General features: G+C 37.0%; 1 protein-coding gene across 1 annotated transcript in view; it reads left to right on the forward strand.

The window, feature by feature from the left end:
* The window catches only part of PRIM2 (DNA primase subunit 2), an 85,828-nt gene that overhangs the window by 12,868 nt on the left and 50,321 nt on the right, over positions 1–22,639 (forward strand). The window contains exon 7 of the mRNA XM_065731147.1: positions 22,203–22,270. Within this exon, the coding sequence (XP_065587219.1) occupies positions 22,203–22,270 (68 nt within the window). The remainder of the gene's footprint in view (positions 1–22,202; positions 22,271–22,639) is intronic.

Genomic DNA, 22,639 nt, shown 5'->3' on the forward strand with positions numbered 1-22,639 from the left:
TGGGTTTACTCTGAACAGCCTTTGGCCTCTGCATTTTGAGCCTCATGTAGTTAGCTGAAGTGGTTGTAGAGGTGGCCAATGTCTCCCATGTGGTGAAAGTGTTGCAGCATTTAGTGAGAGCTTTCATGCTGTGTGTCTCATCCCCAGAAATGACATAATCTTTGAAGATGCATTTAAGATTTTTTGAACTGCTTTTCTTATAGTACTACTTAGTTCTTAGTGTCAGATATAGACTGTCTCCCTGTGTGGTTGAACAGAAAATCCTTTTTATAGACTGTGGTTTTAGGTTGAGCATGTAAAATGCTATTTTTGGTTATTAAAAGAACACTAGTAGTCGTGACTGAACCTGTCTATTGTATGTGCTTAGCGAGGTGCTGGCAGCAGAGCTTCACATTCCTTAGTGAGGTGAGGCTTTAAACCAGAAGAGGGTAGTTGTATGTAAAGAAATTCTTCACTAGAATGGTGGTGAGACAGTGGCACAGGCTGCCTGGAGAGGCTGTGGATACCCCCTCCCTGGAGGTGTTCTGGATGAGGCTCTGAGCAGCCTGATCTAGTGGGAGGTCTCCCTGCCTGTGGCAGAACCTAGGAGCTAAATGATTTTGAAAGTCCCTTCCAACTCAACCCATCCTATGGATTCTAGGATTACACACATCTTTTCTTTATCTTAATGTTTTACAGAGTTATAGTTCAAAGAATGTTTTAAGTTTTAGTACTTGTTAAACATTAACTTGTTAATCTGTAAACGAATGTTTGTGAATGTAAACAGTCCCATTTTACACGAGTTCCTTCACTGTGAGTTGAAAGAGTTTAGTTTACAAAGACTTGCTGTTGTTTTTGTTAATGATGGTTGTACATGACAAGCTGATAGCAGTCTTTCAGTAGGGCTGTCATATCTAAACACAGCCACGATTCCCCTATCCACAACTGGTTATCAGTTGAAGTTATAGCTTGGTTGGTCTTTGTATTATAAATCCAGGGCAATTAAACTGCTTTTGTGAAACTATTTTGTGAAAATATGTGAGAGCGTGATGTAGGATTTAACTCTAAGCAAATGAAATTATTAACTAAAAAATAAAATACTTCTCTAAGAAATTGAGATTCGAGTTCTGATATATACAATTTTAATAGCATATGTTTCTTCTTAACTTTGGGCTGTGACCTTGTTAATTTGTTCAGAAGTCTACAAATCTTTACTAGATTTTGAGGATTTAGCACGAAAGAGCTCACTGGCTTTTTCTAGTGTTGATGTGTTTTTTATGTTATTTTTTTCCCTTCTTGGGATTAATCTTAGTTGTTGCACCAGGGGATGGACGCTAGGAAATACTGCTTCTCCAGAAGAGTGGTCAGGTGCTGTGGAATGGGCTGCCCAGAAAGATGGTCGAGTCACTGACCCTGGAGGTGTTCAAGGAACATTTAGACATTATGTTGAGGGAACTATTGGTGATGGGTGGATGGTTGCACTGGATGATCTTGGAGCTCTTTTCCAACCTTGGTGAATCTGTGTATTGAAATTGTTACAAATACTGATGAAGTTGCTTTCATTTTTACTAATATTTGTAATGATTCTTCTTTTAAAGTCTTCTTTTAAAGCTTAGTATTTGTCAAGTATGGTCTTTTGGTTTGTATGTGCTGTATACGCAAAGAAACTTTATTTAGGTATGGCATGCATAGCACCATCTGTTAAACATTTTCTTCCTAAAACACTTGTGCTTCCAAGCAGTGAAGCAGGAGGCTTTATTCTGTGGCATTAATGTTGAGAAAGTATGATTAATGATGGTCTTGCCACTTGAAATTCATTTCAGGTATTGTGTTCCCAGTGTTAAGTAATTCCCTGTAACATAAATGGATGGTTTTTCTAATATGCACATACAAGGTTAGTAAGGTAATAACTTTGACACTGCAGTGTAAAACATGATTACATTCATTCTTGTCCTCTGAATCTCCGAGATGAAAGTTTTTCTTTGAGAGTTTTGAAAGGAAGCAGCTGCTCTTCATTTCTTCATGTTTTATTGTTATTGTCTAAGGCACAGTTCTACTAAAGAAAATGGTGGCAGATGGAGTGGCAGAAAGAAAATTGAGGAAAGCAACTTGAAGGTGTGCTTGTGTGTCAGAGAGACCTTAAACCTTCAGAATGGTCACCTGAAGGTGGTGGAAGTTGCCAGACTTTTCTTTGTAGATTGGTTGTTTTGCTGTAAAGGGTTTAAAAATCCTTCAGTTGTCCCATTGTTAATTATTTTCTGAAATCATCACATGCTGTTTTATCTCTTCTACTAATTGATGTACATATGTTCTAGTGACTGTATACATTGCTAGCATAAATTGTTAGTGATGTTAGAGGTCTCAATGAAACGAATGCATTCAGTATTTTGTCTGCATGTTTATTCTGTCTGCTGCTTGCACCTACTGCAAAGTACAAGTGTTTTTGTAAATACTTCTGCTGTCAAAGCTATTGCTGTGATCTGTGTTGTCCTGTTTGATTTGATTTGTAGTGAAGCAGTTCCATCTCCAAATTAGCTAGGGTGTGTCATGGTTGTAAAACTCATAAAGCAGAATGCATGGGATTTGAGGTTATGTGGAAAGCTTCCATAGCTCTTAGCTATTACTGAGAATTTCAGAGAAACTGTTCTGGAATGGAATATAAAATTAGGAAATGCAATTTATTTATATTTTGTGTTATAGAGATAGTAACCTAAAAATGCCTCAGTTAATATAACGCCTGTGTAACATCACAGGACAAGAACTTATTAACATTGGTAACAGTAACTTGAGAATGATGCACTAAAATCAGTAAGAAAGAACTGAGATAACATGCGAGATCAGTAAGCAAACCAAAGCATGCATTTTAGTACTAAGAGTTTCTGTTAGAAATGTAAGTTAAAATAATGCTAATTAAATCCCATTTACTCTAGTGTAGATTTGAATTTTCTACCTATCTACATTGAGAGGTTTATTATTGAGATATGACTTTCTCCAATGAGAGGAAGGCCTCAAAAAAGGATCCATGGAATGGAATGCCTCTCCTATGAGGATAGCTGAGAGAGCTGGGCTGTTCAGCCTGGAGAAAAGAAGGCTGTGAGGTGACCTGATAGTGGTTTTTCAATTTCTAAAGGGGAGCTACAGGAAAGGAGCAGACGGACTCCTAAGCAGGATCTGCGGTGATAGGTAAAGGGGATATGGCTTCAACCTTAAGGAGGGGAAATTTAGGTTAGATTTTCCTAAGTCTTTGACATTGAGAGTGGTAAGGCTCTGGAACAGGTTGCCCAGAAATGTGGTGGATGCTCTGTCCCTGGAGACTTTAAAGGTGAGGCTGAATCAGGCCATGGGCAATCTGATCTAGCCATGGTGTCCCTGTTCATTGTAGGGGAGATGGATTAGGTGGCCTTCATAGGTCCCTTCCAACTCTAAGGATTCTATGCTTTAAACAGCTTACAGGCCTTGTATATGGCTCAAGAGGTACAATGTAGCTTCTGCTGCCATGTATGTTCAGTCCTTAATTTCTCTTGACTATACTGAGTATTTGAGTAGAACTGCAGATTTCTGTAAAGGAGCATAAATCTTGGATGTCATTTGTCTGAAAGAGCTCTTTCAAAGGATATAGTTGGTAACAAACTGCTCTTGGAAGAGAACAGTTATTCACTGGGGTTGGTCAGTGGATTCTGAAGTTGATCAGCGAGAAGTATTATTGCTACCTCCCTGAAGCATTTGAACAGATGTGATGGAATCCTGGTCCTTACTTTTTGAACATTTCTTAATGATCTGCCAGATTTGTCCTAAGTTTGACTTAAACTTTCCAAGCTCTTAGAATAGATTTCCCATTTTTGTAGAATTAACTCTTGCTTGCCTGTTTGCTCGGTTGCTTTAGCAATTCGTCTAATTGCTTCTGTTGGAGAAAGTAAGATTTCTTCTTTCTGAAAGTTTTGTGGAGTATATGCCCTTGCCTGTTTCTTATAAGTGGACTTTTTACTGCTCCATTTCATCATCCTTTCTGGTTTGCTATTCAATACTTCATAGAAATGTGTTTTGTTCTTCAGCTTTTCTTGATTATGTTTCAGAGTGCTTGCTTTGTGTTTGCTTTTCAAAATAATTCTTTTCTTGCTCTGCTTGCTAGCTTAAGGCTGTTTTGAATTAGAGAGGAGAAGAGTTATTTTTTGACAGATTTGCAGTGCAAGCCTCAAAAAAGTCATGAAAAGACCGGAAACAGTGCAAGAGTAGATGGATGCACCTGCATTCATCATTGTGATATTTCATCATCTCCTGTGCTTGAAACCCGTGTTTCTCATGATCCTTGATTAGATGTTTAATTCCAGATAGAGTATCACACATTTGCATAAATTTAATCTACAAACATCCTGTGTTTCACCTTCTTAATAAACAATTTTAATAGCATATCAAATATGGATGCCTGTAGGACTTGTTGCAGGTAGCGTCAGAGAAATTGTGAAGTCTTGTAGTTGTTGAAAGCAGTGAGTGTCAGCTGAGGTACTGACATGCAAGTTAATTTGACTTAAAGACTTAATTTGTAGATGATTTTGAGACCATTTAAATTGAAGTGTAATGTCTGAAATTCTGGTTGCAGCTCTATCTGTGTAGAGCAAACTTTGCTAAGCAAAGAGAAGGCTGTAATAAGTGTAGAACGCAGAAGATGTGGATGTTTTGAAGTATTCAATACAAGTTTATGGAGCAGACAGAGAAATAAGTTAAATCTCTCTAAAAATTGTGAACTAACTTTCAGTTGTGACTTTATCAAATGTTTCTCCTTGTAACATGAGAGTAACTCATTCCTTAAGCTGGTGAATGCACATTATATATGAAACTTTGATATGTTCTTGCCATTCTTATTAATGATAGAAATTGTCTGACTCTCAGGGAAGGACTGTGGGCTGAACACTTCCTTTTTAATCCACAGGAAGTATGGGGAACTAATGCCAGTAGCATAAAGTGAAATAAATTGAGCAAGTGACTGTCAGTTTGGTTGACATTAGTTTGGTTGGTACACAGTGTAAGTACAGAACCTTTCCACAGGTTGGAGCACTTCTCCTTTAAGCAGCAAGTGAAAGAAAAACAGTGAAGCATTTAAAGTCTTATCTCAGAAGTGCCTGTACTGAGACTTCTTTAAAAGAAGTTCTGCTGTAAGACTTCTAAAATAAGTGCTATTTTTCTGCTTTTAAGAAAAAAAAAAAGCAATATGTTTTTCAAACTTGTTGAATAATTAATTTTGACTTTTAAATATGTGTGTAATTTTTTTTCCGCTAATGCTGATCATTGCCAGCAGCTGCGTGTTTTCATTGTATGGCTTTTCCTGCAACTTTACACAGAGGTCCTCATCTGTTAATGGAAATTGACCTTTTTTGAAGGCTTTGTAAACAAAGATAATTTGTCAGAATAATTTTTGCTGGCAATAGGAGTTTCTCTGTTGTAAAGCCAAGTTTTTACTATTTAAATGACCAAGCTTGCTGCAGCTGTTTCAGAACATACACTGATAGATATATAAAATATAATCAGTGTTGTTGCCCCAAGAAAAGTTTTAAAATTTGAGAGTGCTATATAAAAATACATCCAAACAGGATGTTTTGTGTCTATCCCTTCTTTCTGCTGATGTCTCACTGACATAAAGGAAGAGGCAAACAGACAAAAAAAAAAGTGTAGATATGTAACTTTGATTTACATGTAGCTTGTGAAATATCTTTTTTATTATAATTATCTGTAAACAAGTTCTGTTTTGTTTGAATACTCTTAGGATTGATATTTAAATAATCTAGCGTCTTAAATATCAGAAGGCAAAGTTATTTTAATCATCTGTCATGAGTTGAGCAGAGTGACATGATTTATTAATGACTACAGCCTTTGTTCATATAGGTACATGATGACGTGAGGAAGTACGTTTTGGTGTAGTGCTTAAAAGTCCTTATGTAGCAGGAAAAACTCAACTACTTGTTTTTTTTTTTCCTATTTACTCTGCCAAAATAAATCGAAGATTGCTCTGTTATCAGCTTTGTTCCACGCCCTAAAGGTTAGGGTTTCTTATTCCAACCTTTTAATGTATAGATAGAAAATTAAAATTCTGAACTGAAGCTATCCTGTGAGGAAGAAAGAAGTGTTTTGGATTATCTGAGGTGCATTTCCCTAAATTCACACTTGGGAGTAAGGCTTGATTTTCATAATCAGGATAGGCGCTAGTGGAAAACTATTAGACATTGCAGATCATGTACATTGTAAGCTCATTCCTGGTAGAGCCTGAAATAAAGGCAAAGAGATGCTTAGAGTTGTAATTAGAGGGACTGTTAATAATGAAATTGTACCATCTGCAGTTCTTGAAGTCAGCTCCATGACTAGGTCTGTGATTTTTGAGGGATGACTTCTAGCTCAAAGGTAAGGTTAATTCTAGTCAAGTACAGGCCACAGCCTTCTACCTGCCTCTTGGAAAACCTGGATTGTTTCAGGAGCTGATATTGAGATTCCTCGATTCAGTTTATGCAAGGAATACTTTACACAAAGCCTGAACCATAAACCTGCCCTCTGCTCAGAGGGATAAAATGTAGCTGAGGAATGCTGCAGAATGAAAACTCCAGTTCTGGCCTGTGCAGGGTTCTGTGGCAGCAATGTGCAGCAGTATACGATCATCACTGTGAGCATTTTTTTCACAGTGAAGCTTTTCGTGTTCCTCAGGCATGAATTCCATTACGAGTAGTAGCAGGATGTTGGATATTTGCAAATAAATGCATTTTCTTAAGTTTCTTATAATCTACTGTGTCTTTATGACACTGTTTAGAAGCCACAGAGAAACCTTCCCAGGAATAGAAACGACTCTAGTGTGTGTTAAATATGATTCACCACATATATGCACTATTTTGTATAGCAGATGGTAACGTGCCTTAATACTTTTCTTACACATTTTCTGGTGAATGTCAGGTGGGACTATTGAAATATAAGTCATTGGCACTGAGAGCTTCAAAGGCCGCTGATAACTGTTCCTACAGCCACTTAAATGATGTGCAGAAACACAGCCAACCACAGTTGGACTGAGTTGAACAAGATGCAGTTTGGCTTATATTTATGTTATCCTGCTTTTTAAGCTTCTACTGTACCACTGCTGTTTGTGTGTAGTGTAGTTGCTGCCTAAGCAAGCAGCAGGCTCAGCATGAGCCAGTTGAGTTGCTTGGCAGAAGATAAGTTTCTCAGTATTTTGGTCTGGATCAGCAGAATTATGTGAGATAGAATGGATCACCTTTTACTTTCCACTCATTAGACTGCCTCTAAAATACTGTGCCCAGTTTTGAGGCTGCTGTTATCAGATAGATGCTAATCAAACAGTACAAGTTTAGTGCAACTCTACATTTTATGTCTGTCTACTGACAAAACTGAGCTTACTGTTTGATAAACTTTCATGTCCTTTCCAGAAGAATTGTTCCCATAGGATTAGCCACCAGCCTGTACAAATGCACGGACTTATTTTATTGCAGATACAGGACTTCTCAGTTGTCTGTGAATTTCATTGAAGCATAGAGTCCTTGGAGTTGGAAGGGCCTCTGGGAGCCACTTAGTCCTACTCTCCTACAATGAACAGGGATTCCACAGCTACATCAGGTTGCACAGCCTCACTCGAAAGTCTCCAGAGACCGAGCATCAACCACAACACTAGGTAACCTGTTGCAGTGCCTCACCATGGTTTCATGAGGTTCTTCTCAGTCCGTTCCTCCATCCTGTTTGGATCTTCCTGAATCACAGAATTGTAGGGGTTGGAAGGGACCTCTAGAGCTCTACTCCAACCCCCTACCAGAGCAGCTCCCTAGCCCAGGTTGCACAGGTGGGCATCCAGGCAGGTCCTGTCTGTGCAGCCTGTGCCAGTGTTCTGTCACTGCACTGTGAAGAAGTTCCCGTACACATTTGTGCAAAACTTCCTATGCTTCAGCTTGTGAAGGGCAACCCTGCTCTTTCATGTATTCATGCTCTCCCCAGGCTGATGCTAATGATCCTGATGAGGGTGTGTTTTGTGTGCTTGAGGTAATAAAAAAAATATTGAACGTAGATTTCAGGATAGAGCCTTGAGGAACTCTGCTTGTAACTGACCTCCAGGCTGGATGGAGCCCTGTGCAGCCTGATCTAGTGAGTGGCAACAGAGGTTTGGAAGTAGATGTCTTAAGGATCCCTTCCAATCCTATGCCATTCTGTGATTCTATGAAATATCAAGTACAGCCAGCACTTGATTTTTTTCTGCTGTGTCCAAAAGTGCATGCTGAGAAGACATGCTCTGCAGTATTTTCAGGGTCTGAAATAAAGCTAACTGGCCTTTTTCCTCAACTGTCTCTATTGCTCTGTCAGAATATGGGTGCAAGACTTGCCCCTTTCTGGTTGTTAGGATCCTCTTTTGATCAGTGTCCTTTCAACAATGATAGAAAGCAGGCTCACAGTGTTAGTTCTCTCAGCAGCCTCAACTGCATCCCATGAGACTGGGAGTTTGCAGGACAGGAGATTGCTTGGTAGATTTGTATGCAGTCCTTTTTATAGTTGTCTTCTTGGTTAAGCTGTGAGGCACAGATGCCAGGAAAACTGTCAATAAAGACAAGTAGAACATGTAGAAGGTAGAATTGCTCTGTAACTTGCATTTGTATTAAATACCTGTCTAATTTGTGGCAGTACTCTTTGAAGTTAAAATAGTTCAGAACTAATGAATTTATTTTATTTTTGGAAATTTAGAAAGGAAATATTCTTTTTGTGTGTGTTTACTGCCCTGCCACTTAGCAAATATAATTAAACCAAGCAGTTTTAGCATGTTTTTGCGTGTTTGGACTGAAACAAAAGTGCTTCTGTAATCACGATAAACTGCAGTGTAAAAACTGCAAAATACTTGTAGGTAACTGTCAAATTTTCAGTTAGCTTGTAAAATCTTCTAAAAAATGCTTTGATTGAAATCTTAGTTCTTTATAGTGAACTGAATGAAAGCATCATTGTCTGTGTTGTGCTTGAATTCAAGGAGTGCTGAAGTTAAATGCCATATATCGGCTTTCTCTCCAGGTTACTGCAGCTCCATGCCTTAGCTCCTGCAGGAGTTTTGCTGATGAGTTTGGAATAACTTTATTGGCATCTACGACCCTCACTGGCCCTCCTTGTTCTGGTCAGCACAGAGTTAATGTCTGAGGTGTGGAAGAAGGTTCTAGCTTGCTGTTGCATCTGGTCTGGCTTAAAATCAGACTGCCAGTTCATTCCTCTAAAGGGTTTTTGCCTGGCCCGTGGTTGTTACCTGTGTGTATTAGTTGGCCTGAGGAGTTCCTGTTGCACCTTGTGGTTTCGGCCATCAGAGGGCACCGCAGGAGTACTGATCGAGGGAATGCAGAGCTTTTGTGGCTCGTTACAGCAATTGTGTGCTGTACAGGAGGAGGTGAAGGCATAAAACTTAAGTTCTTAATTCAGAAGAATTTATAAAGAAATATATTTAGTGCGGAATGAATGTAAACGAGGTTGATTTTATTCTACTCTTATATGCCAAGTGTTGGTAAGCATTTCACTAAGTGTCATTAATTTTCAGTTCTGTGATTAATTTTTCTTCATCTGTCAGTATGAACAAAAGTTTTAAAGAATGGCAAACATAAAAATTCTAGAGGTGTCTTAATAGTAGCCTCATGAATCTGCTTGCTTGTCATTCCCAGTTATCACGCTTTGATGTATTTCTAATATGTAACTGATTCTGGTTTTTAATCTGCTATGTCAAATATATGCTCGAAGATTTCAGTTTCTTTTGTCCTGTTGGTGTTATGACTGCATTTCTGTGTCATGAGACTTCTTTCCATAAGGTAAAAACTAAAGTTCACTCCATGATTGCACACTGAAATGGTCACTGTTCCTCATTCTGATACCTATATAAGAATTTTTGTGAATTCCTATTAATATTTTAACTTTTCTGTTAATTGTATAGTCACTTCACATAGCTCCCTCAGCAGAAGGAATAGAACTGTAGCATGGCATGGGTTGGAAGGTGTCTGGATGTCTTGTGAAACTGAGCATGAGAAAGATCACTGCAACAACTCACTGCTGCAAAGTTCTACATCAGTTTTTCCAAATAGTCTATTGCCTTCTCACAAGCTATTTGTGAAAACAGATCTTTGTTCACTAGGCCAGTAAAATTACTTGAAATCATCTTCCCAAGGCAACTTAGAAATAATGTTGACATTACAATCTTGTTTCAAACAGGACACAAGTCTGCGAGAGTTCTGCTTGTCAGGCATGTCTTGCATTGCATGCTCCCCACCTGGCAACAAATCCATTTCTGTAGCAAGCTTAAACAAACAAACAAAAAAAACCCAACACAAATCCCAAGTACAGCTTTCAGCCCAGATGCCTCCAGTAACAACAGCAAAAAGAAAACAGTAATGAAAAATTACATTGCTTATTCTCTGTAGAGCCACAGCTTTAAGAGCTTTCTGCAGAGGTAACAGAACTAGCAACATACAGAGCTGGAGATAATAGAACCACATCTGTATTATGTCATGCTGTGGCTGACAGAAGAAAGTAGTAACAGTTGTAGTTTCCATGCTGGCATAATAATTTTATCCTGAGGATTTATGGTAGCATCTCTGGTGAAGGCTGTGCTTGTCTAGCATGCATGGAGGCAGCTATGTTTTGAACGTGAGTCTGTGTATAATAGTTTTATTGCTTATGGAGTTGAATGTAGTGCAAATGTAGTTCTGATTTGCTTTCCATTTAACTAATTCAAATGGAAATAAAAATTCAAGTTGTCTTGCACATCAGCAGTGAGTTGAAAACTTCTTGCTGCTGATGTTCTAGCTGGTAAACCCATTAAGTGGTATAGACCTAAATAGCGCAATACATTGGTTTGGAATGTGTTTATCTGCTGTTGTCCACTGTTGTGGAAAGACAAAGTAATAAAATCCTTAAAATATTTGACACGTTTTCTGACATAATTTGTCTGTAAGCAGCACATCTTGTCTAGCTCAGTTCAGCTGTTTTCCTCTGGTGATGAAGTTTCCTCATGCAGTTTGTGACAGTCTTTCTCAAAGTAGTGAATGTAATGAGTACTTCCTGAAGAGCTGACCTGGCCTTGTAAATTATAACAATAAGCTCTTAGCAGTAAAACTTGACCTTTGTTAGCAACTTCATTTATGAACCATGTTTGTGATGCTTGAGTCAGAGCATACTTCTGTCCTATCTATACTTGAGTTCTGCACTCAGTGGATGATATAACCAACCCTGTTACGATCCAGTTATGCAGCATTAGATTAAAAGACCCATATGGGTTTCACAAATTATGGTTTCTGAGGATGCTAAAAGAACTTAGCAATGGGCATGAAAAATCCATCTTGACTCATTAACAGAAAGCTTTTGTTCATGGAGGGCATTACCAGACATGCTTACTTTTTTGTTATTCAGAAGATAACATTGTTTTTGCTGCAAGGTAAATTGAAATGTTGGGAGTATATAAAATGATTCTAAGCCAAATGTAGTATTGCGTTCTGTGAGTTGAAGCAAAGGCATTCAAAACTTTGAGATAGACCTAATGAAATATTTTTCTGCTTGCAAAATATTTGATTTTTTAATATAGTTCATCAAAATGCTTGTAATCTGATAATACCTGAAAAGGAACTGCTCTATGTTGTGTTTCAAATTTGTACGTTCAGGCATTTCTGTATTACTATTTTAAACTTGAATCAAAAGAAAATGCTAACTTAGGAAAATGAAATAGGCCTCTCAGTACAGTCATTGAATTTGCTAATAATTTAAAGTTGATATCCATTGCTGCTGCTGTCAGGCTGTCTCTGTGGAGGAGACAGATTCATTTAGTCTTTGAATGACCAAGTTCTGAATGTGTAATTCCTAAAGCAAGAGTTACCTCCCAAAAGAACATCAAAAACAAATTCTCAAACAACTTAGTTTCCGTGTTTTTGATAGAAGTGCTCGCTTCTTTTGAACATGCAAAGCTTGTCATGTAAAGCTAGTAGTGTTGTGGGTGAATGCATCTTTATCTCCTCATTAAAAGAGTGATGGGACAAGGCGAGATGGTTTCAAAGTAAACTAAGGGAGATTTAGCCTGGATGTAAGGAAGAGCATTGTTTTTTACTTCATGTTTATTTATTTATTAACAGAAAGGATAGTGAAGCACTGCAACAGGTTGCCCAGAGAGGTAATGAATGCCTCTTCCTGGCTGGATGGGACTTAGAGACACCTACAGCTGGATCGTGTGCTCAGTTGGTTGCAGGGGAGTTGGGCTGGATGGCCCTTAAAGGTCCCTTCCAACTCAAGGGATTCTATGATGATTCTAATTATAGCTCCCAGTCCTATGCCAATAGTAATCGTATTCAGTATTACTGTGCCCCAGGGGTGGTGAGCTGCTGTAATTCAGGATGAACCAAACTTCACTGTGAGTTGCCAATCAAACATTTGGCCAATAACCAAGATCTTTTTTCATAGTTCCCTATGGATCATAAGCTGCAATGTGCAATGGAGCAATATAAATAACAGAAAAAAGTTACTTGCAGATTTTGGCTTACAATTTCTGGACCTTACTTTTTAAGTATTGTTACTAGTGCTATTCAAAAACGGATGTTTCTGAGAGTGTGTCCTAAAAACTTTATTTTATGCCATCATACTGTAATGTAACTTCTTAAAGTGCAGCAATCGTCCCGTTTTGGCAACTCTTTAGGCTGGTTGTTCTCTTGCTTTTCCATCTGGCTTCAATCTCCTGTGTATTTCCTGGGCATTCTTGGTACCTGGGCTTGATAGTCTTCTGCTGCAACTAATTGCATTTATTCTTTCAGGAAACAGTTATTTCATTAAGTCAGATACACTAGGTAGGAAGGTACTTTCAGGCTTCCTTCCAGATGGCCATTAGTCCCCCAGAAGATCCAGGCTGGTGAGAGCTAGGATCTTACAGTTTGTTTATGATGCTTTCTGATATTCTGCTGGCATCCTGTCCTTGAGAAGCAGCAGTCACACCTCAGGTGCTAGTTAATGGTTCTATTTTTGTTTAATAATCTTGCAATGGTATTGCTGTCTGCACAGGAGGCTGTTTCCTTGAAGTTGTTAAACTCAAAGGTATAAAAACCAAACAAACAGTAATCTCTGGAACTTTTCTTGTAATTGACACGTAATGCATTTTCCTTACAGAATCTACTGTTCTGGGCAGTTCGTGCTCTTTTTTTTTTTGTAATGTTTTTCTCAGAGATAATTGTGTCTCTTACCTAGTGTTTTCCTCATGGAGCTTGTCAGGAGTTAGTGTCTTTCAGATTCTGTTTGCTATTTAACATGACGAGATTGGCTACAAGGGTCAAAAGTTATTAATTCTAGCACTCATCTGTGAGTGTAAATAGCAAGATCCCTCTAGCTTCATTTTCTTCAGGAAAAAATGTGCAGAAAAAGTGGCCCTGGTATTTACTTAACTTCTGAATTCTCTTGATTTGGACTGTTTGAAAATTATGTCTTTGCTAGAGTGACTGTGCTGGTTATTGCCCAAGGGGATGGCAGAGACTGAAAGAACCGGTGTCTTGATGATTCTGGCTGTATTATTTTCATTTGTCTTTAGAAAAATAAAATGAATTTATACCCTACTTAGGCATGGACTTGGTAGCATGTATGTAAGGTTCTGTTATGGGAGGTAATTTTGTCATAACTGCCTCTATTTCCTGAATGGTCACTGGAGGGAGAACATCCCTGGGCCTTGAAACCCCTCCTTAGGCTGCAGTTCAGCTTACTGCCTGCATATCTGCTATGATGTGGAAGCACCAAGCATGGGCCTTAAGGGGGAGGTTAAATGGAGATCCCACTGCCACAATTAAGGTCTAAGACAACAACAATTATGTTCTAAAATATCCATTACTACTACTTTTTTATGTCTTGGTTTTCTGCTTCATGCACTTGAGTCCTGGGGGAAGATTTTCTTACATCAGTTTTTATTCAGAAGTAAGATATTTGTAGGGTTTCTAAACTTAGGTAATCCACGCACAGAAAAAAAGACATTTGAAAGAATGCATGTTTTTGGTGTTGCTAGTGATTTTTATTTAGTGTGAATATCCTTTTTGGATTTGAAGAGAAGATATTTAACATCAGCTCCTACTCATATTTGGGAAATGTCATTGCGGGCAATGAGAGTTAAGATTAAGTAAAATATTTGTCAATGCTGGTAAGTAGGCTCAGATTAATGCTGTATTTTCAGATGATGAAATGTGAGTGGCTGTCATGTTTTTGGCTTTATTCACTACAGATAAGAATGTAATCAGTGATACTTGAACATATGGGAATATAGGGCTTAAAACTCTTTGAAGTGTTGGTGAGATTTGATTAAAAAAAAAAGACAATGTTTTAAAATATGAATAACTGAGCAAATGTATTACAAATACTTTGGTTTTATTTTTAGAAGGTGAGTATTTTCTAAGTCTTAGCAAGTGCAACAGTTTTTTCCAAGCAGCAACTACACGTTGAGAAAATAAAACACCAAAATTCAAACCTTTAGAGGTTTGAAAATAAGAGGTTGACATTACAGGATGTTGTGATAGAATCCTTTCTTAAGGACTACTTAAATTTGTCTGAAGTTGTATAGCAACTTTCTCTAGGAACAAGAACATCAGTTTATGAAGATTTGACTAGTTCATTAAATAGAGAAGATGCTTCAGAATTGGAGCCTTTTTCTTTAGGTGGAGGTTGTCTTTACCATGGCTTAAAGACTGAACAGGAACACAGCCTTACAACAAGTATCGTTGAGATTTTTCTTAATTATTTTTCTCTGAATTAAATCTAAGATGATGCTTTTCTTTTTTCTTAAAATAGAAAAAAAAGTTTATTTTGGGCTTGTATCTCCTGAGAAAGGATTTAATGATCTTGCTAGAATTGCTGAATGCAGGTAACTAAGAAAATGGTGCTATGTTGCAGATTAAAATGCATGTTTGAGAGTGCATGCAAAAACAAAATTTATTCTAATTTAAAAGAGGATTGGAATTAACTGTTTGGAAATACTTGGAATGGGAATTCATATGATGATGCATTTTCTATCTGGTTTAAGCAACTGGGAATCTCTTTGACCATTTTTGATACTTGGGTAACTGCAGTTATCAAAAGAACCTCCTCTCCCTCCTATATCAATTGGAGAGAAACAGTCTCTTACAGTTGTGGTAGTTTATCTTTTTATTTCTTCTAAGAGATGTTAGGCACAGCTTTCTGTTCTGAGGCCGTTTCCAAAATGGTAGTACACAGAAAATGTTTTTTATGTATGTGTTGTAGGTATAATAAATTCATATAGTGATGTAGAGCAGATTACCAAGAAATTCAGGTCAGCTCTTGTGTGGGATAAACAGGATCAGATTTTGACAATTAAGGAAAACTGTCTTTGAGTGCATTTATAAAACACTGAGACTGAGTAATTGGTTCCTAGTAATAAAATCCTATTAAGAAAATGAAATCTCTGAAGATAATAAAGCTGTGACATCTCCACAGTGGCTGACCTATTTATTTCCTGCCATGCCTTTGCAGTGGCATAGGGCTTTAGTAACAACATTTGTAAAGATTAATCATAAGTACTTCATAATTTTTTAACTCAGTATTTTGATGATGGTCTTTGTAGAACCGTTGACAAAGCCACATAGTAGTGATAATGGCTGTGGAAAACGTTATTTTGATTAAATGAGTTGGATGAAGACACGTGCTAGTTTCTTCTCACAGTCTTCACCACTGGAGAAGTTTTGCTGACCTTGTTTAGGGCTGCTCTTAAAACTGTTTCAGTTCTGCTGAGCGTAGTGTTACTGTTAGACTAATGAAGTTTTCAGCAGGAAAACCTATCACGATTTCTGATGGTGTCTTTATGAGGGTGCTTAATGAAGCAATAATGAGTCTTTCATGCTTTCAAGCTAACTGTTTCCTGTGTGGTGTTGGTTATGCAGGGATATTAGTTTTTTTAATTATCTTCTCTTGAATGATGGGAAGAAGGCAAAAATTCACAGTCATAATGTTAAGACCTTAAGGAAATCATGGCTTTCAGAGTGAGACCACCTTCCTCTCCAGCCCTTTGCAATGCTCTATTAAAGCAGGTTCATTACAGTAGCCATGTTCTGATGGACTGAAGAACAGATCCTGGTATGGGGACTGCTGGACTTAGTATTTAGTCTGTGAAAGTGAGAGAAAGACAGCAAACAATAAGATGATTCTGTTCACAAATACTGCCAGAAGAAGAAACAGAATCTTCATTCAGCCAAAATACAGTGAACAACATTGAAGACAGAATGGAATACTTGCATGCGTGAGGTTGGTAGTGAAATGATGCAAATGACATCGCTTGGCAGCCTGGGAGTGAAGATGGTATTCCAGTACACTGTTGACTTCTTTTTTTTTTATTATTTTTTTTTAAAGAATAGTATCTCAAGCTAGATAGCAAAAAGAATGAGTACTAAACTAAAAGTTGAAGAAAACTATCGGTAAGGGCCAGAACAGTGAAATCAAATTACCGAGGACTCTTCACTGTTAAGAAGAGCAATGTTATTTAACAGAAGATTTGGATCTTGCTGACAAGGCAGCTTTCGAAGGGGCTACTTCAATCTACATATAATTAAAGTCTGGAACAGACTACATTAATTCCATCTTTCTTGCAATATTGTAATCTGTTTTAGGGGGAGAAATATCTAATGAGAATCTCGGTAACTGTCAACTTTAGCTTTATACTAGAATGCAAAAAAAAATACATGAGATGAGTTAATTTACATACTTTCACCCTGAATTCAAGTGAAATGAGCATTTCCACAAGTAATAATGATGCAAAAACCTGCAAGAGCTCACTTACCAATTAAAAAAAGGTTTAATTATTGAAAAATTCTGCTTCAAAGACTAAATACTAATCTTCAACTCATGTTATTTATACCGCATTGTGAAAGCTAGACATTTCCGAAGAGGAAAAGAGAAATCAATTACTTTCAGATGCAAACGCCTCAGGAAAACATTAATTATTATTCTGAATGCATTTGACAAATGCTGAGCTGAAATTAATAGAGTTCAGTTTCTTCAAAGTTCTGAAAGTATTAGGTAAATATCTAGGACATACGAGCAGTTGAGTTCTTGACTTCCATTGGTTTGTTTCTTCTGCTGTGGTGGAACATTTGTCCTTTGGCAACTTGAATTAACTGGCCAAATATAAACGTATGTTAATTTTGTTTGTATATAAGGATATGAATATTATAATACACATTTTAAAATGTAATTTTATTTGTGTATTGCTTTTGCATTCTTGGATATAGCATTTCAGCAGCGCTTATGGTAACTGTTACTCCCTTCTGCCTGAGCTATATTTAATTATATTATATTTAAATATATTATAAATTTATTATTATATTTAAATATATTATATATATTATATATAATAATTATATTAATATTATATATATATATATATATATATATATATATATATATATATATATATATATATATATATATAATATATAAAATTAAGATGCTAAGACTATAACCTTAATTTTAAATGAGTTTGCTGTTGGCTTTGCTTTCCTTAAAAGATAAAAGCTCACTTTACATTTTCTGTGGAAGTGTGAGACAGAGGGGTTGGGAGTTTTATTTATTTAGAAGAATCAAACTGCAGTTTATTATTGATATCTGTGTCAATCAGTAGAGATTCGTGAGAGAAATCTTTCTCTTGTCCTTTGAAAATGTCACTGCCTTGTTAGTTTGTAACTAAAACCCCAGTAACTCCAATCTATAATATTTATTTCCTTTCTTTCATGTATTTGGTGCTATATAAAAATGTTTTGTGTCCTAAATCCAATCGGCTCATCACGGAGACATTTTCTAATGTCAAAACATTTTTGCATATTTATATTAGTTTTGAAAAATGTTACCTTCTTTCGTATGGGTTACACTGATAATTCACATAGAATAGGGAATAAATATAATATTATTTGCTTTGTTTTTTTCTCGAGCATATCTCAGTGTCAGTGCTGTCAGAATAACGTTTAATAGCTGAAAAAGCATTGGCAAAACTGCTTATTAATTTTTTACAGCATTTGAGATTTGCAACATGTTGTGAAAGGTTAAACCCAGGTTGTTTTTTTTTTTTTTTCAGAGGAAAATTGATCAGTGCTAAAATGTCAGCCGTCTAGGTACAGCAATATGCCCGCATGCAAACACTGCTCTCCTCACTCAGGTTCCCTAGCTGCATAGCATTTGCATGGTGACATTTTGTTATCACGTTAGCAAGACAGTTGGTGTTTCAAAATCAATCCGTTAATACGAGGCAGCCTGCAAGTTTTGTTGGATGGTGCAGACTTCTCTGGGAGATGTGATTAAATTGAATTCTTAGGTTTTGGCAGTGTGAGAGTCTCATAACTTCTTAGTGGCAAAGATATTGCATAGTTTTAGAAAGTGACGTGAGTTTGGCTCTCACTGATCTCTTAATTAAAAGGAAGTGAAATTTTCCCAGAGGTCTGAGACTTACTGAGAATTTTCTTATTTTTATTTTTATTATTCCTTTATCTTTTTTTGCACAGAAAATCACTTAGAGAGCAAATAGTTCTCACAGTCTAGGCTCAAAGTAAGAAAATTCACACCCTTAAAAATGGAGACCAGTTAATTGAGTTGCAGTAATCTTGTTTTTAATTGCTATGTGTAAAAATGCCTTTCTGGTACCATGTAGAGCTGCTTCTTAACTTCAGGCTTTGTGTCAGGCACTCTTTATTTATTTATAATTTCGTAGCAAGTTTTCAATAACAATTAGGAAAACTTCTTTCTCTCCTGTAAAGAAATGAAGGTAAGAGTGATTACAGTGTTTAGGACTGTTAATCTCTTCTAAGTTTCAGCTGAATTAATCGTTTTTGCTTGATGTCTTGTCTCATACAGAAGCCTTCAAGTGGTTTCTCATTTCTTTTGTGTTTTCCTCCCTCCCTTTGTCCTTATGCATGATCCACATACATCTACTTTTATCTACTAGAATAAATAATTAAAACTGGACATCTTGAGCATCCTCAGTATTTTTTCTCCCCTTTTCTATTGAAGATTTGTACTTATGCCAAGTGCAGCATTCTGGCTACAGGTAATGCTCAGCTTATCTTCTCTACTTGGTATGCCAGTTTTCTCTATTTACATAGTCTATTTACAGTCTTCATGATTTTGTTGTGCCTGAAGTAGCTCTTGAATGTCCCTGTGTTATGGTTTTATGATTTTAGGAAAAATAAAAGAAAAATATGTAGTAGAGTGGGAAGAGCAGTAGAGGCACCTTCCTGTTGTAAACAGAGCCTTGAAAACCAAAAAGGACTCTTGGTGACTGTGGAGGTCATAGCTGTGTTGAAGAGGTGCTCCGTTTTAGATGGAAATGAAACTGCGTTGTGAGGATACACCTAATGGAATTTGTATTGTAATTGTGGAAAGATAGATGAACTCATTTTCACAGGAGCATATTCTACAGAAATATTTATTCTGTCCTTCTAGGTGACAGAAAGGAGGAAAACAGGTTCATTTTGGTACTGAAATGTGTAGTTGTAGGCGAAACAAAAGACAGTAAGAAGGAAACAAGGAAAAAAATGGAAGTACACTATCCATGTGGATTCTGTGATATATATTCTGCTTTTTCCTGAACCAGGCAACGTAGACCATTTCTGTATTCTTTCATTGTGCCATCAAAGTAAAAATTGGCTGGCCACAGAGATAGCCAGTTCTTGGTTGTATCTCAGTTCCTACAAGTATCCCAGGTTAATTTTAAAACAGTATCTCTGTTCAGTTAATTTTACATATAACTTAGTTTATTTTATAGAGAGGGCTTTGACAATAATATCAGTATTTTTGTAGCTTTTGATTTTTGCTGTTCTTTGAAAAGTGTCTTGTGTTTTTACACCACTGTCCAGTTTGAGTTTCATAAATGTGATCTTGTCATAAATGTGCTGTTTACAGCGAGAAAAAGAATCACATTTTGGAGTAAATGTAACATTAAGTATTCATTTTCTAAAAAACAATAACAATTGGACATAGTAAGTGAGCTGTATCAATAGATTCAGATGTAAAAAAGAAAGTTGTTCTCCTAGTGCTATGTAGAGAAAGATACTGTGCACACCTTTAATGTAGAAGTCTATATATGAGCATGTGCTCACAAACACTGTTCTATCAAGTATGTATATCAGCCAGATATTAATAGCAAGAGAAGCAGATGGTATTTCAGGTAATTCAGACTGTTGTGTTTTCAGCTGAGTAAAATAACTTGAAAGTGTTTAGAGATCTTCCAAATTCTACTCAAAAATAATTTCTGGCTGGGAATGTTTCAAACAAAGAGGATTGTTGCTTTATAGAGGGCTTGAATATAGAACAACTAGTTGGTTTTTTAGCATTTCATGAGCACTCAGTGGTAAGAAAATCAGTTTTGTTTTAAAAGAAACATGTTGAATTTGTAGTATGCCATATGTACCTCAACCTAGCTTGATAATATAAAGGAGATGTGGCTGATGCTTTAATATATACATTAGAGGTGCTGGTGGGTGAGAAGCTGGGCTTAAGCCATCAGTGTGTTCTTGCAGCCCAAAAGGCCAACCATATCCTAAGCTGCATTGAAAGATGTGTGGCCAGCAGGGTGAGAGGTGATCCTGCCCCTCTGCTCTCTGCTGGGGTCTCACCTGGAGTACTGGATCCAGGTGTGGAGTCCTCAGTACAGGAGAGACATGGACCTGTTGGAGAGTGTCCAGAGAAGGGCCACAGAAATGATATAAGGGATGGCACACTTCTCCTGTGAGGATAGCTGAGAGAGCTGGAGCTGTTCAGCCTGGAGAAGAGAAGGTTGTGAGGTGACCTGTCTGTACCTAAAGGGGAGCTACAGGAAAGAAGGGGACAGACTCTTCAGCAGGATCTGTGGTAATAGGACCCAAGGGGAAATGGTTTAAGCTCCAAGAGGGGAGGTTTAGGTTAGATATAAGGAAAGTCTTTTACATTGAAGGGTGGTAAGGCACTGGAACAGGTTTCCTAGAGATGTGGTGGATGCCCCATGCCTGGAGACTTTCAAGGTGAGGCTGGACCTGACTCCAAGCAACCTGATCCTAGATGTCCCTGAGTATTGCAGGGGAGTTGGACTAGATGACCTTTAAAAGTCCCTTCCAACTCTCAGGATTCTATGATTGTGTGAACTGCCAAGTTTCCGACCTATTTTAAATATCAGTGGATTGCTGGCACTTCAGAGTTCCCTTTATTGCCATGTTTGGATCAGGTCAATGTGTTTGGGTTATTGTATGCCAAGAAGAGCCATGTTTTGGAACCCCACTGCAGAGCTTTGCTTTTCTGGTGTCTTGGAGCCAGCCAAGAGAAGTTGTATTGCTGGTCTTAAAAGTTTTGGTTTTAGAGACTTAAAAAATGTATGTGTAATGTTAGACATATTTAAGTTATGTGTAAAAATACTTAAGAACTTGATGGTGATGTATATAATGTAAGGTTTGTTGCCATTTTAGTTCTGTCACCTTCATACAAACAAACACAGCCTAACTTGTCAGCATTAGGACCATGAAATGGATGCTACGTCAAATGCTTTATATTAGATTAACATCTGCAATGTCAGAGCTGTTATGCTTCTAAACTTTATAGACAAAGGCAGATACATATATAGTATATATTAAGCATATATATATTGTTTAATACCTAATTAATATTTCTCAATACTGTGACATGCTTTAATGTTTTAATTAGCCATTTGTTACAAGAAAAACAGTTCATATTTGGTTTGAAATAGTCCAATTAGAAAATACAGGTTCTTTCCATAGAAAACAATAGCAGTGTACACAAAGATGTGTATATGTAAGTTATATAAACGTTATGTAAATTTTTATGCACAGAATGGTGCATATTAAGGCTTAATGGACTATATTACATTATGTGTTACGTACACTGCATTACATTATCTATTACAGAGCTACGAGGAGTAGGTTGAATATGACTTCCAGTCCAAATATGCTTAGAAAGAAGTATGCAACTTTCGGTGATGTCTTACTGTTTATTTCAGATAATGTTGTCATTGTTGTAAAACCATTTTTCACTATTTAACTGTTAATTTATAAATATTTTTGCTAACTTCAGATTGTATAAGGCTGGATCTAATTATTTTTAGTAGAAGAAAATGTGCCTTAGCCAACGCTGTTTAGTGTTAGCAACACAAGATGGCTTACTGCATATTCTGGCTTTGTGCTGTATGTATTTCTTGAAGCTTACATTTTATTCATTGCACTTCTCTTGTCTTCTAGCTGACAGCACGATCACTGCCTTCCATACAGTCTGATGAGAGACTACAACCACTGCTTAATCATCTCAGGTAGCGTAAACAGAATGCCTGTGGGGGGTATTTTTTTAGATTTTTTTTCCAGATGTGTTAGCTGTGTGATTGGCTCTGACTGGAAAAAAAAGACAACCTGGAAGAATGTAGAAGCAGTCTTGTTTCTTTGAATGTATTTGGATGCTGCGGTTGAAGAGTAAGAATGCTTTTTTTTATAAGTAAGGTATAGATTTTTCATCTGTATGTGATTATTTTTTTCCCTCGCTTTATATTGTTTGGGAGAATTCTCTTAATAGTATATGGGAAGACTAAGCCCTGCAACAAGGGAGAGGTGCACTGGTTTAGAGTTAATGAAATATTTAGCTTGGAATGAACCTCTGGAAATGATCTTATCTAGCTCCTGCCCAA

This window comes from Cyrtonyx montezumae, unplaced genomic scaffold, assembly GCF_038088225.1.
Source record: "Cyrtonyx montezumae isolate F1298 unplaced genomic scaffold, pur_monq_1.0 scaffold_13, whole genome shotgun sequence".
NCBI classification, from domain to species: Eukaryota; Metazoa; Chordata; class Aves; order Galliformes; family Odontophoridae; genus Cyrtonyx; species Cyrtonyx montezumae.